This window comes from Lycium barbarum, chromosome 1 (assembly GCF_019175385.1).
Source record: "Lycium barbarum isolate Lr01 chromosome 1, ASM1917538v2, whole genome shotgun sequence".
NCBI classification, from domain to species: domain Eukaryota; kingdom Viridiplantae; phylum Streptophyta; class Magnoliopsida; order Solanales; family Solanaceae; genus Lycium; species Lycium barbarum.
In genome coordinates this window covers 35,196,083-35,210,306 of record NC_083337.1, presented here as the reverse complement: position 1 = coordinate 35,210,306, position 14,224 = coordinate 35,196,083, and the positions used below count along the sequence as shown (strand labels likewise).

Here is a 14,224-nt window from a genome sequence, read left to right as displayed (position 1 = left end):
TACCATAATTGTTGTTGTTGTGTTCCTTCCTATCTGAACCACCATATTCATTTCGGCCATATTGATTGCTTTGTTATTGGGGTCTCCATTGCTTTTGATAACCCCCTTGAGAGTTATCGATATTATTAGCATCCTCACGTTGTTGTTGCCTCTCTAGATAGGTCTCCTCCCAGCCTTGATACATTCCGAGTGCATGAGATGGAATTTCTTCAACAACATTTACACCTTTGGCTTCTTTCCTCGCAAGCCTTTTTTATAGCAAATCCACAGTGGTTTGCAATTGAGAAAAAGCATGATCTCGCTCATGATTCTCTTTGGCCACCGTAGCAACAGAAGGACTACCATAGGATAAATATTCACTATCATTGGAGTGCCAAGCTTGGTGATGAGTGGTGAGCCGATTCAGCAAAGTAGTACTATTCGCAAAAGTCCGATCCATGAAACAACCACCTGCGGCCGTATTAACCGCAATTTGATTCATAGTGTCTAACCCCTTGTAAAACTTCTCCATGAGCACATTATCCGTGAAACCGTGATTCGAAGATTGGGTTAGATAGTACCTGAACCGATCCCAAGCACTGTGTAGTTGTGCCCTTGGTAATTGCTTGAACTCAAAGATTTTGTCTCGGAGTTCTGCCTTTTTGCTCGACGGAAACCACTTCTTCAAGAAAATATCGGATAATTCGGCCCATGTGTGGATTGAGTTTCTTGGAAGCTTTTCATACCATTCACGAGCTTCTCCGATAAGAGAATATTTGAAAATCCTCAACCGAAGAGCATCAGAATGAACATCGCCATTTGTTTGTTGAGTACACACATGCAAGAAATTCTTAAGATGGCGAAGTGGGCAATTCTCCGAAGAATTTTTGAAGTACCCCTCAAGTTTCCATAAATGGTAGAGATGACTCTCCACTTTAAAGTTTGCATTTCCAACTCGAGAAGGAACTACCGCAACCGCATACTCCGCATCATTCATAAAATCCGCAAATACATTCTCATCCTCTCCCGCTACTGGTACAGGTGCAAGAGGGTTTATCTGGAGCCCCTCTTGATTTTGATTTCTTCGATTGTTTCGGTTGGCTCTGCCAGCCATTTGTTGCCTAATAACGAAGAGACAACAAATAGAGTGATGGAATAGAAAATGGTTTAAAGAAAAGAATATAACAATTAGTAAATTTCAAAACCGTATTCCCCGGCAACGGCGCCAAAATTTGATACGCTCAAATTATACCTAAATTACGGGTAAGGCGGTCGGTGTCAAATATAGTAACCCAACTAGGTTGGGGTCGGATCCCATAGGGAATAAAGTGTGAAATAAATACTAATCATATATTTTACTAATCTCTAAAGACTTTAGTTCTATTCCGACTAGTATAGAAAAGGGTTTTGGTTTGTATTCGCTATTTTTAAGTATTTGGAATTTGCTTGGATTAAAAGAACCAAAGTTGTGTCCCCGCTGTGATTAGATGTTATGCTATGGGTATCAATATGATATATTTCTAATGGGTAGTGGTTTTGTATGCACTTAATTTCTAATGCACTTCCTAATATTTTCCAATAGTTAGAAAGTATTTATTTTCATGATTTTCCCAAATATAGAAAAGTTGCAAGTACAACCGATTAATTATGCCAAGTATAACTCATCTTATCCCTAAGTGAGTTCATTAAACGAGGGTTAGCGCTCCGAGTCCTTGTTATATTATTTCAACTCAAACCCTAGTTCATCTTTCCAAATAAAAATAGGTTTTGTGCATAAGTAAGTGTTTGCAACCACTAACTAACAATGAATATGAGAAATAATAAAACACATCACAACCCATTATATATATATGCAATGTTAGCCACCCATTACATAACACCCATCATTTGGGTCCACAACTTTGATTAAAGAAACTACTCACACATATTGGTCACAAAAGTAGTAAGCAATAATAGACATAAAGCTTACAAAGTATAATAAAAATGGTGGAAATGAAATCTTTTTGTCTTCACTAAGATCCAAAAGTGGTGTATTCAATGCTCACCCACCAATGTAACTAATACAAAAACGTGAAAAATGTCTTGCTGTCCACAAAAACCAAAAATGTTCTTTAAATAGGCTCCAAAAACGCACATCAACAATTGGCAAAACTGCCCCTAGTAGCAATATCGACGGATTGTCGATTAGTTCAACGGTCCGTCGATGCCTTCGTCTTTTGTTTCTTCAGTTTTATGGTCCATTCGACGGTGCCGTCGACCAGTTCGACACTCCGTTGATTCTCCCGTTTTTCTCTCTTCTGGTAGACAAACCTGTTTGACGATACAAATGACGAAATGTCGATCAGGTCGACGCTTCGTCGATGGCTCCGTCCTTTGTCCTCTTCAACCTAGGCCATCACTGGAAAATTGAACTTATCGACGCTTCAAAGGACGGCCCGTCGATTGATCAACGGACCGTCGAATCTTCATTTCTGGGCAATTTTTCCTTTTTTCTTTGTTTTTGCTTTTGGGCCATCGTCTTCCTTAAACACAACAAAAACACATTAAAATGAACTAGACTTACTTGAAAACAACCAAAATTCATAGTAAAAAGGCGTCGAATGTGCCACAAATTCGCGGCACATCAACCACTCAAAAGACAAATTATTTACTTTTAGAATGTAATGGACCTTAATAAAGGTGAATGGATATTGAAGATTAATATAACCAAAATCAACTAATTTAAATTGAGGCGTAGTAGATTGAATGATTAGTATTTGAAGAACTACTTACTACGGATTTGCAAAAGCATTTATTCTACCTATTCATCAAAAATATCTGCAAAGCATTCCTAATACATTAACCTGTGCTCAAAACATACTAAAAGGTAATCAACAAAAGCATAGCTAAAAGACTATCAGAATATGTGGCATGCAAAGACGAAATACTAGTAAATTTTCCACATCACATCTGTTTGATGCCAATGATTTGTCTATTTCTTTAGCACAGCCTCCATCTTTTCTGATGCAACCAAGATTCAAATAGCTTCATTCAAACAATTCCCTAGTTCAACCCAATACTCATAGAACTGATATGAAGATTTTGATATATGAAGAAAGTGAATGAAGCTATAAAATTTTTCCCTCAAAGATGGACAGGATAAAACAACAATAACATTTAACACCATTCTTTCATGTGATTTTATGTCTATCTCATCCCCTTTTTATTAACCTTAATTCACCATAGCTTCACACCTAGGGACCATCTGTAGGTCGAAGTAGGACATGACCAAACCATCTCAAGTGACCATCTATCTCTTTACTCTTAATATGCACTACTTGCACCTTCTGATGAAGGTGTGGTCATTTTTAATCTTATCTAATCTTGTATAACTGCACATCCATTTTAGCATCCGCGCATCTCTGGAACACTCATCTTGTGAATATGTTGGGCGTTAGAGGCCCAACATTCACTATCATACAACAATGCCGGTCTTATAATTGTTTTGTAGAACTTAGCTTTCACTTTGGTAGGCATTAATCTATCACATAACACCTGGGTAACACTTATCCATTTCAACCATCCGGTTCTAACTCTATGAGTAACATCTTCACCTATCTTTCATTCTCTTGAAACAACGAGCCTAGATATCTAAATTGTCTGCATCCTGGCACCGAAATCCTATCTAGTCTCACCTAAGGGTGGGCATAAGTACTGAAGAACCGAAAACCGGACCGAACCGAACTATTCCGGTTCTTTGGTTCGGTTTTGGTTCTTTTGCTTTTTTCCTAAGATTTCGGTGTTCGGTTCGGTTCGCGGTTTTAGGGTACCAGTTCTTCGGTACCCTAAAGAACCGAAATTTTACAACATAAAGTACAAAAATAGGCACTCAGCTACTCTGGTCTCGGCCCAATCCAATACATTTCTAAATTCTCTTTACAGATCTATTGCAACCCAAGCCCATTCCCAAATTCCCTTTAGACTTTAGTTCTCTCCAAATTCTTATTTCCTATTGACTAAAATAAACCCTAGCCGCTGCCCGCTACTGAACGATTCTTTCCTCGGATCACATCTGAAGAGTGAGTGAAATTTGAAGAACCGAAGACTGAACCGGCAACTGAGCGACCGGCGAGTCACGGCGATTGCAACTCGTTGTTGCTTTCTTACTACTAGTGTGCTGGTTGTTCTCATGAGGACTCTTATTTAATCTTTCTTGATGTCAAGATGTGATAACAAGTTTAATATGTTGGCTCTTAATTTTCAATTTCAAGGGCTGCATAGGGTGAATGTAAAGGTATTTTGCTTAAAAGTTGATGAATGCAATATTTGAAGGTAGAGGAGAAATTAAATTCTGCTAATCTTGAACTGCTATTTGTGTGGACTTTTGTAATTTCAGAACACAATTGCTATTATATTTTATTTGTAATTTTGTACTTTAGTTGTTCCATCCAAATAAATACCGAAGAACCAAATTTAAAAAGCCGAACCAAACTTGAACCGAACCGAACCAAACCGAATTAGTTCGGTTCGGTGTTCTCTACACACTATTGAAAAACTGAGAACTGAAGAACTAAACGCAAAAACTGAGAACTGAAGAACTGAACGCCTACCCCTAGTCTCACCTCAATTTTGCTTTTCTAATATTGATTAAACATGCAATATATGTATTTAATCATGCTTCAACTTATTCTAAAACCCTTACTCTATAAAGTGCTTATCCATAGTCCAAGTTGTTGGTCAACATCTTCGTTAGTTTTGTTGATTGACAAAATATCGCCAACATAGAGCATATACCATGAGACCTCATCTTGTATTGTGTTGGTCACTCATATTGTTAAACAAGAGGGCACTCAATGCCAAAAACACTGCTATTTTTATGGTTCTCAGAGAGTTCAAAAATTCAGTCAAGAAGTTAAGTATATGGTGTGCTTCATGGATTCAGAGATCACAGTACAAAACTTGATTAGGGTGTAAAACTACGGTGTTCACAGCTGCTCGACTTTCATATTCCCTGTGACAACCTAGTGCCCTATATATCCAAAAGATTCAAACATATGCTGACTCAAAAGAGACATTGGAAGCTGAAAAGATTGCAAGCCATCTGTCTTATATCTACGATAACTCAAATCCCAAATTTTCATAGTGCTATCCTCAGATTCTGAGTGTATCCAATTTCCACCACATTGAATGCCTAACCCATCACATTGTTAGTGTGTGCATCAAACTTAGCAGCCAATAAGTATGAACAAATCTTTTCAGACTTGGGGAGCTCAAATGAACACAAATTAGATATCTCAGAGCCAGAACAGAGCAAAGCACTGAGTAATAAAGAAAGAGAAATACAAAAAGAAACGCTAAATAAAGAAGGAAAATCTGGAAACGTACTAGCTGTGGACTGTTAGAGATGATGCCAAATAATCGAAAGTGAGGATCGCCAGCAGCGGTCAGGAAGGAATAATCTTGAGACGATTAACTTGCTGTATACATTTCAATCGAAAGTGAGAAAGAAAGTAAAGGAGGATGTATCACATAACTTTTCCAATAAAATTAAGCTGATTACAATGCAAACATTTTCCTATACATCTTGACTGTCTATCCCATCTTCCCCACAAATCTACTTCGATGCATAGACGAACAGCATCTCAACTAACTTGGAAAGAAAAGTTCAAATGCTTAGGACAATAATGCCACTCAAAGATGAAGCTTGAGTCCACTTTCAAATATGCATCAAATTTATCCCCTAGTGACATAAGCCACATATGTGTGAAATTGCAATTTGGCAGAAACATTTTAAATAGCTCATTCATTTTAATTTCATTTTTCCTCGAAAAGACGGAAGTTCTAGTCTCAGCATCATGCATGTCATATGCTTTAACAAAAGGGAGCATACTAATGATAAAGCATCCACCTCCAATAATGATAGAATGTTGCTAACGCAGGCATGCAGCCATAGGTATCTACATATAGAACAGTCCTAATGCTACTATTTGAACAAAAGCTCCTAATATCTCAGATGTTACAAGGCAGAAGTTGTGTGCATTATGCATGTCGTAGCAGAGAGGACTGCATATAGAGGGGCACTCAGAAGAAGAGCGCAAGTACGTCCGAAAGAAAACAAAAGCATAACATATAAAAAAGATTCCATCTTGTTTGGATGGGTGTTACCGATTGTATTTGTATAGTGTTGTTAGTTTAAATACGATGTTTATTTTGATTGTTACTTAAATTTTATTATATCGTATCATTAAATCCTTCGTCATGTAACGACAAAAAATCTCATTTTATGTTACGACCGATTTGGTGTGATCGCGTTGTTAACTTATATTTTTTTCTCATTTTTTAAAGCTTATTATCTAATAATTTGTTTTATCCTTTACCCTACTCTACTTTCGTGGCATTACAGAACGACAGGAAAGATACAATCTATCCAACTATTGTATTCATCAAAACAATATAGTACAATACAATACAAAACAACACAATACAATATAGTATGATACATAATGAAACATATGTAACAACCATCCAAACAATACAAATAAAAGTGGCAACAAGAATTGAAGTTAAGGAGACTTACTGATTCTGGGCAATGGATAGTTCAATAGCAGCACCCATTGTTGACTTGTCTTTATTCCTTCTTCTAATTCAACCAGATATACAAGGTCTTTTTTTTTTTCATTAATTGGTGGATTAGTAGGGTTTTACAGGGGTTTTGCGAGAGAGATACACGGTGAATAAGGGTGAGTTGGGTTTTTAACCATTCGTAGAGGTTTTACACGGTGGATTAGTAGGGTTTTACAGGGGTTTTGCGAGAGAGATACACGGTGAATAAGGGTGAGTTGGGTTTTTAACCATTCGTAGAGTTGAGAAAAGCTAAATAAATAAAGCCTTTTGGTCCCTTTAATAGGATAAGTTGTATTTTAGTACCTCACGTGCAATTTAGTTACACTTAAGTTCAAATTAAAAAAAAAAAAAAAAACTCTTTAAGTTGGCTTTGAGTTAATTTGCTTGGAGAAAAGTCCAAAATAGTCCTTAAGGATACATTAAACATATTTTTATATATGTATTTATGACAGTGTTGTTCGGATCAACTTGTAAACATATTTTTTAAAATTATGAAGCATTAACAACCCTTTAGTTTATACAAGAGAGCTTTTGATTTTTTTAATTGAAATTGTTTATTTTTAATTCGAATTAGCCCTATAGTTTTTCATATACTGAGAGAGTGAAAGTAAATACTTAAGTTACTTATTTGACGTACACCTAAAATTAATTGATCATTCATATATAGACGGAATATAATAGACTTTTAAATTTGCAAAAATGGAGAACATTGGATACTCCCTTATTTGAATCACATATGCCTTGATCTTAAAGTCGATTATATGAAATCTTTATATTAGTTCCACTTTATTGATACCCATTTTTACTAAATTAGTTGAATTTGGTTGTATTTATTTTTTGTTGCTTCATTTGATGTCACGTAATTTTGAAAACATATAACGTGTTTTGTTATTTTCATTGGGACAAGTGGCAATTTAATCCTTTGATAATCTTTAGTTATACTTCAGTCCCTAAACTGCGCATAGGTTATATTTGTTGCTTGTGATAATTCAATAGTTAACAGAATCTCAAAAGATAATCCTTTGATAATTTCTCTTATATAAAAGATCTGATGAGGTGATTCTATTGTTGATAAATAAAAAAGGAACATAGAGGGAGACAAAAGCCTTACCTCTTTTATCGAAATCAGGGATGAGCTAAGTTCATTCAATACAATTTTGACCTATTTGCTAAAAATGAATGCAAGAAAATAAAGAAGCAAAGATGAGAATGACTCCACCTTTAGAAGTTGTACTTCCAAAAGAATATGACTAAGGTATAAGAAATTCTTTGATAATTTGGCCCATCAAATCATTTAGCGCTCTTTAATATTATATTTTTTTTTACTCGGAACCTTTTTGCATCACTTGCAAAATCTTCTTTCTCCTAATTTTGCTATTCCTTCCTCTAATTTCTCACATATCATTTGGAGAGAACTTTTGCTAGGAATGATCAAGAAAAGTCCGCAGACTAAATCAGATTATTTTTTAAACCGAATAGCACTAAGCAATGCTTAGTGGGTGCTTGTCATAGATTTTCTTGAAACTAAAACAAACAAACCAAAGGTCTAAAAGTCTTAGCTGGAAGGCAAAAACTAAAACGCCTAAGGAAACAAAAGGAAAAGAACAAATAGAGATAGTCCTTGACAGTGACATAGACGAAGCTCCCAATTTGTGATCTTCTTCGTGTGCCCTATTTTCGTGATCTCTGAGGTAAGTCAATGATTGCTCTATCTTGATTCATCTTTTGTGCGCATTGTTGGTATCTTTGTAAAATGAAGTTTGTGAAACAAAAAACTTCTGGGTCTGCTAGAATTCTTCTGCTCATGGTGGGTCGAATTGGATTTCTGCCGCTTTCATTTGCCTAATTCTGAAAGAGGCTATTCCCATCCTATCCAGCTGCAATAACCCTCTCGCGACTCGTGGTAATTGCTCAAAGCTGGTATACACAATGCTTCTCTTGTGCGTGTGACTGATTGAAGCAAGTTTATCCGCGACCCGATTGGCCTCCCTATAGCAGTGATTGATGGTGATCTTTCTCCTTCTTACCTCTTTCCTTAGTGCTTCCACCTCAGCGAGTATATTCCATGGTGGTTGTGTTTGCCCTTTAATGCTTGTAACAAGTAAGTTGGAATCGACCTCTGCTATTACCTCATTGAACCCATATGCTTCACAAAGATCGATTCCAAATTATAGTGCTTTGCCCTCTGCCTAGTTGTTTGTTCCTGCTCCTATGTATATTGAAAATGCAATTATCATTTTTCCTTCACTGTCCCTTATGATTCCCCCTGTTTCACAGTATCCCTCTTTACAACTGCCATCAGTATTTATTTTTTGCCAATGTGTTGGTGGTCTGCCCCATTTCACTATTTTGACTGATTTGTGGGTCATTGGCTTATCAATGAGATGTTGCATGAACTCCCATGTTGGTTGCAATCTAATTTTTCCAAATTTTTGTTCAGTAATTCCAATTAATGCCTGTAAAATTAGAAATTCTGATCTTTGTCCCGATGGCCTTTCTGAGCCATATCTTGATGCACATCTCGACCTCCATAATTCCCACATAATCAATGTTGGGAGAGCCTTCACCATACTAGTTGCTATCATATTCCATGTTTTATGAGACCACCATTGTAGGAGTAGTTGTCTAAGCTGCATTCCTCTAGTTTGTACTCTGAACAGTCCCCCAAATTTGCTCCATATGTTTTGTGCAAATGTTCCTGAGCAAAATAGATGTTCTACTGACTCCAATTCCAATACTGGGGGAAAACAACAGTGGCATTTAACTTCCAGTTCATGTCCAAATATGGTTATGTTTGCATCTAGGGGTAACCTATTGATTAGTGCCCTCCATGTGATAAATGCTTGCTTGAAAGGAATTATTTTGTGCCACACTTTTGCATTAATATCACTTACCTCCTTCTTCTGTCTCAATAGGTCCCATACTGATGCTACTGTAAAGAAACAATTTTTGTTTAGTTTCCAAATAGCTCTGTCTTGTACCTCTTGTTTCAAGATAAGCTGCTGCTGCACCAGAATCTCTTGGATATCTTCCGGGAGCTCAAGCTCAAAAACCTCTTGTTGCCATATTCCATTCACTAAGACATATTGTAGCAGAATATCCCTAGGTTGATAATCCTCCTCTAGATAGTGATAAAGAGCACCATGATTAGTCCGGTTATCATACCAAAAGGAATTATTACCTTCACTTGGGATCCACAACATGCTCTCCTCCACCTCTGATCTCAAGTTGCACAATTCCTTCCAACAAATTGAATGACCTTTCCTCCACTTTGCTATTATGGGATGCTTATTTCTGAAATATTTGGCCATCATGAACTCTTTCCACAAAGAGTTTCCTGTCCTCAAGTTCCACCAAGATTTTACTGAAAAAGCTGCACTGACATCTTTCAATTGCCTAAATTGAGCCCCACCTTCTTTATAAGGATAGCATAAGGATTGTCAAGCAATCCAGTGATGTCTTTTACTACCATCAGATGCCCTCCAAAAGAATGCTGCTAGGATCTTTTCTATCTGTTCAAAAACTCCTTTTGGGGGGGTGGGTAGCTGAGAGTAGGTGAATCGGTATTGCTTGTAGAACATGTCTTATAAGAATGGCCTTTCCTCCTGGAGATAAGAACCTATTCTGCCAGCCCCTTGTCCTACTTGTAACCTTACTAATGATATCTGAGTAATAAGCGATTTTCTGTCTTCCTACTATTAATGGACACCCCAAATACTTTACTAGAAATTCTTTGTGTTGCATCCCACTGTATCTAGCTATTTTGTTCTTTAGCCTAGGTGGTGCATTTGTTGCTAGCATGAAACAACTCTTATCCTTATTCACCTTCTGCCCTGAGGTTATCTCATACCTTGCTAGTGTTCTCATGACCATTTTGATGCTTCTTTTGTGCCCACTAACGAAGAGTATCATGTCATCTGCAAAGGCCAAATGAGTGACCTGTGGCCCGAATCTATTCATATAAAAACCTGTATACCTCTTCTTTTCCAGTAAGTTATTTAGCATGACTGAGAGTAACTCTGCACTTAGGACAAGCAAGGATGGAGATATTGGGTCCCCTTGTCTTAATCCATTCTCTGCCCTGAAGAAACCATGTCTTTGCCCATTTACAATCAGTGAATACAAATTGTTGGATATGTGTCTGTAGATGAGATCCACCCATGTCTCTGAGAAACCCATCTTCTTCATTAGACCACATAAGTATGGCCAGACTACTCTATCGTACACCATTGCCATATCCAACTTTATTACTACATTACCTTCTTCTTGTGGTTTGTTAATGTCTCTGATGATCTCCTGTTCTCTGATATGGAGAACTAACAAATAAATTTACTATGAAAGGTGATTTTTAGCTACATCACTCAAAAATTTTTCTACATCAATGCTCAAATTTCTTTCGTTATTTCACAAGTTTCAAGGATCAATCCCTAACACATTTAGGACTTTAGGTTATGAGTTTTGGTCATCACAATTCTTAGTTCAGTTTACATAAAAACATTTTGTGTTCTTAACGGAAATCATCTATTTCTAACTGGATTTAACAGTATATAACATGAAGTATAATGGTCTTTTAAAATTTAGACAAATATATAGACAATTCTTAAAGTCGTCACGTTTTATTATTTTATTTCCCCTTTTATAAATGGTACTTAACAACGGTTGCCCTATAGGTCATGGGCCTAGCTAGGTTCGGGTAAGGTGTTCGGTTGAATTACTTTATCGGAAAAATATACAGTGTTAATAGTTTAAACGGACAAGGGCCTAAAATACCCTTAAACTATTAGGATTGGTGTAAAAATACCCTCCATTCACCTTTGAGCCCCTAAATACCCCTGTCATCCACCTTTGAGCCCCCAAATACTCATACCATCCACCTATGGGGTCTAATGTATCCTTATTTTCTAACAGCCCCATGTTGACACCCAATTTTGTCCATCCTTTCGTCCAATTTACATCGTTAAGCTTCTATTTTATTAGATTATTAATTATATTTTTTTTATCACAACTTGTAGTCAAATTTCTTGATGATCTTTGTTACTATTATTACTTTTATTATTATTATTATTATTATTATTATTATTATTATTATTATTATTATTAATAATAATAATAATAATAATCTTGAACTTGGACGGATTTTTCGAATAGATGCGGGTCCAAACTTCTGTCATTTTGTTCTTGGCATATTAGATGAAAAGAGGAAAGTTTCGATTTCGCAATTAAGGAGGATATTAAGCTATGATTTTTATGATTACTAGTAAGAAATTAAGGTGAATGAATTAAGGAAAGAAAGTGAAATTGAAAAGAGAAGAGAAGAGAAAATCAAACTAGAATAAATGAAAGAATATAAAAGGCACAAAGAAAGGGATTTTGTAGCCGGGGAATTTCGACAAGAATCGGGGAATGTTTGATTTTAAGGAAATTTAGAGATGACGGGGTCTTAGGAATTTTGAGTAAATAATAATGAGTTATGGATATTTGGTTTTGGGGGTAACCTGATGCCTTTGGGGATTTTTAGTTGGAAAGGGATTATGGGCTGGGTAGAAACTTTAGGAAATGGGTGAAAAAAATTTATTTGGTTTATTTGGGGAATATAGTAATTTCAAATAGATTTTCTCGATTTTCATAATGATAATAAAAGTAGAGGGAAGTAATAGTAATAGTAATAATAATAATAATAATAATAATAATAATAATACTACTAATAATAATAATAATAATACTACTACTAATAATAATAATAATAATAATAATAATAATATTAGTAATAGAGATCATCAAGAAATTTAACTATAGGTTGTGATAAAAAAATATAATTAATATTAAAATAGAAGCTGAACGATGTCAATTGGACAAAAGGATGGACAAAATTGAGCATCAACATGAGACTGTTAGAAATAAGGGTATATTAGACCCCATAAGTGGATGTCAGGGGTATTTGGGAGCTCAAAGGTGAATGATAGGGGTATTTGAGGGCTCAAAGGTGGATGGAGGATATTTTTGCATAAATTCTAATAGATGGAGGATATTTTAGGCCCTTTTCCGTAGTTTAAAAACGATTCGTTTGTTTTTTTATTGTTAAGCTCTCTTTGCAGATGAAAGATTCAATAATTTAATGGCAAAAGAAGTCCAAAAATTACTTTACGTCCTAGGTGTGTTGTCAATGTCATCATTTGTCATGTATAGAAAACGCCTTTCTTTTTTTATTTTATTAATTACTCTATAATTGCTGTTTTTTGCCCTTTCTAAGATTTAGATTGATATTGTGACCCTATAAGTTTTGTTTTCTTTACTTTTTACTTTTTTTTTCTTTTTTATGCAGATTTGATGGAATGGACTTCTTGAAAAGATGGACAGGGAAGAAAATAATGTTTGTAGGTGATTCATTGAGTTTAAACATGTGGGAATCTTTGGCTTGTGTGTTACATGCATCTGTGCCAAGTGCTACTACATCTTTTACCAGAAAAGAAGCAGTTTCTTCTGTGACCTTTCAGGTTTGTTTTAAGAAATTTTAATTTTATCTTAAATGACATACATTTATAATCATAAATATATTATTATATATGTACGATTATAAATTTCAACTTTTTTCCTTAAGCTTATTACTCATCCCTACATAAAATGAAACGGAACGGGTACCCTTAGGATAAATATACTCACCCGGCCCGCACAAAGTATTCACACCAAACCAATACAACTTACTAATATGGTTAAGTGATATTATGGTGCGCGTGTATTTTTATCGTACTTTTAATTCCAAGTATTAGGAGTTTTGCAAATGAAATGTGTTTCAAAATATTTAATATTCTAAGAAATAAAAAGTTATTTATTGGTTTTTCCCAACCTTTACTGTTTCATTCATTGAAATGTTAATTACACGAGATGTTTAACGAGAGACAAAAGATCGACAAATACTTATATGAGTGCAGTTATTAAATATTTTTCATTGTTAAAAATAATAGAAATTAGCAACAAAGAAATTTTTGTCGCTAAATAACATAATTCATCGCTAATTCTATATAGCGATAGATTGGCAATAAAATTCGTAGTTAATTCTTATTTTTTGGTAATGTCTCTTAAGGGTGTCAATAAAATCTTAAAACAGATAATCAGAGATAGTTATATTTATTATTCTAACACTTAATTTTGTTTGATGTTTCGGAATTTAATTTGAGATAAATGTTGAAATTATTATGTAATAGCATGTGTGAGTGTATCAGGATGTGGCTTGTCTGGATAGCATATGCTGAATAGGATTTTATCTTTCAAACACAAAATGAATTTTTTCTGCCTTTGAAGATAATTTAAGCTAAATTACAAACAGTAGATGATATGGACAAAAGTAGATGTCAAGAAAAAGTTTTCTATCCTTTTCAATCTTTAGTTCTTTTCTCATTTAATCATGCACCGTTAGGCAAATGTTGATGGGTTAACAATCTCACGAATATAAATCTGGGCCAACTTTTGGGCGGTATGGGTAATCTGAACCGGTATGAAATGGGCAGACTTGGTCAATCTATCAACAATGACCCAAATCGAATCAGACTTGCCTAAGGTCTTCGGAAGACCAACCACAAAGTCCATCGCTATCCTCTCCCACTTCCACTCTGGAATGGGCATCCTCTGAAGTGTACCCCCGGGT

At 35.4% G+C, this 14,224-nt stretch overlaps 1 protein-coding gene and 1 long non-coding RNA gene across 2 annotated transcripts; both read right to left on the bottom strand.

Annotated features, from left to right (window-relative positions):
• Window positions 1-1,797: 1,797 nt before the first annotated feature.
• Window positions 1,798-6,824, bottom strand: LOC132634309 (uncharacterized). The gene is made up of 3 exons (XR_009580109.1): window positions 6,536-6,824; window positions 5,344-5,435; window positions 1,798-2,501 (listed from the first exon to the last, which is right to left on the bottom strand). It is a non-coding gene; the product is annotated as an uncharacterized LOC132634309 (long non-coding RNA).
• Window positions 6,825-8,771: 1,947 nt separating this feature from the next.
• Window positions 8,772-11,496, bottom strand: LOC132611114 (uncharacterized). The gene is made up of 3 exons (XM_060325527.1): window positions 11,384-11,496; window positions 10,227-10,885; window positions 8,772-9,994 (listed from the first exon to the last, which is right to left on the bottom strand). The coding sequence occupies exons 1-3, from the start codon at window positions 11,494-11,496 to the stop codon at window positions 8,772-8,774; spliced, it is 1,995 nt and encodes a 664-aa protein (XP_060181510.1).
• Window positions 11,497-14,224: the final 2,728 nt, after the last annotated feature.

Excerpts from the sequence above, each read along its gene's own strand:
- LOC132611114 (XM_060325527.1), bottom strand. The coding sequence starts at position 11,496 with ATGGGGCTGTTAGAAAATAAGGATACATTAGACCCCATAGGTGGATGG. Across the intron at positions 10,886-11,383 it reads GGCTCAAAGGTGAATGGAGG|AGAACAGGAGATCATCAGAG; the intron begins GTATTTTTACAC and ends TCTCCATATCAG. Across the intron at positions 9,995-10,226 it reads TATCATTAGTAAGGTTACAA|GTGGGGCTCAATTTAGGCAA; the intron begins GTAGGACAAGGG and ends CTTATAAAGAAG.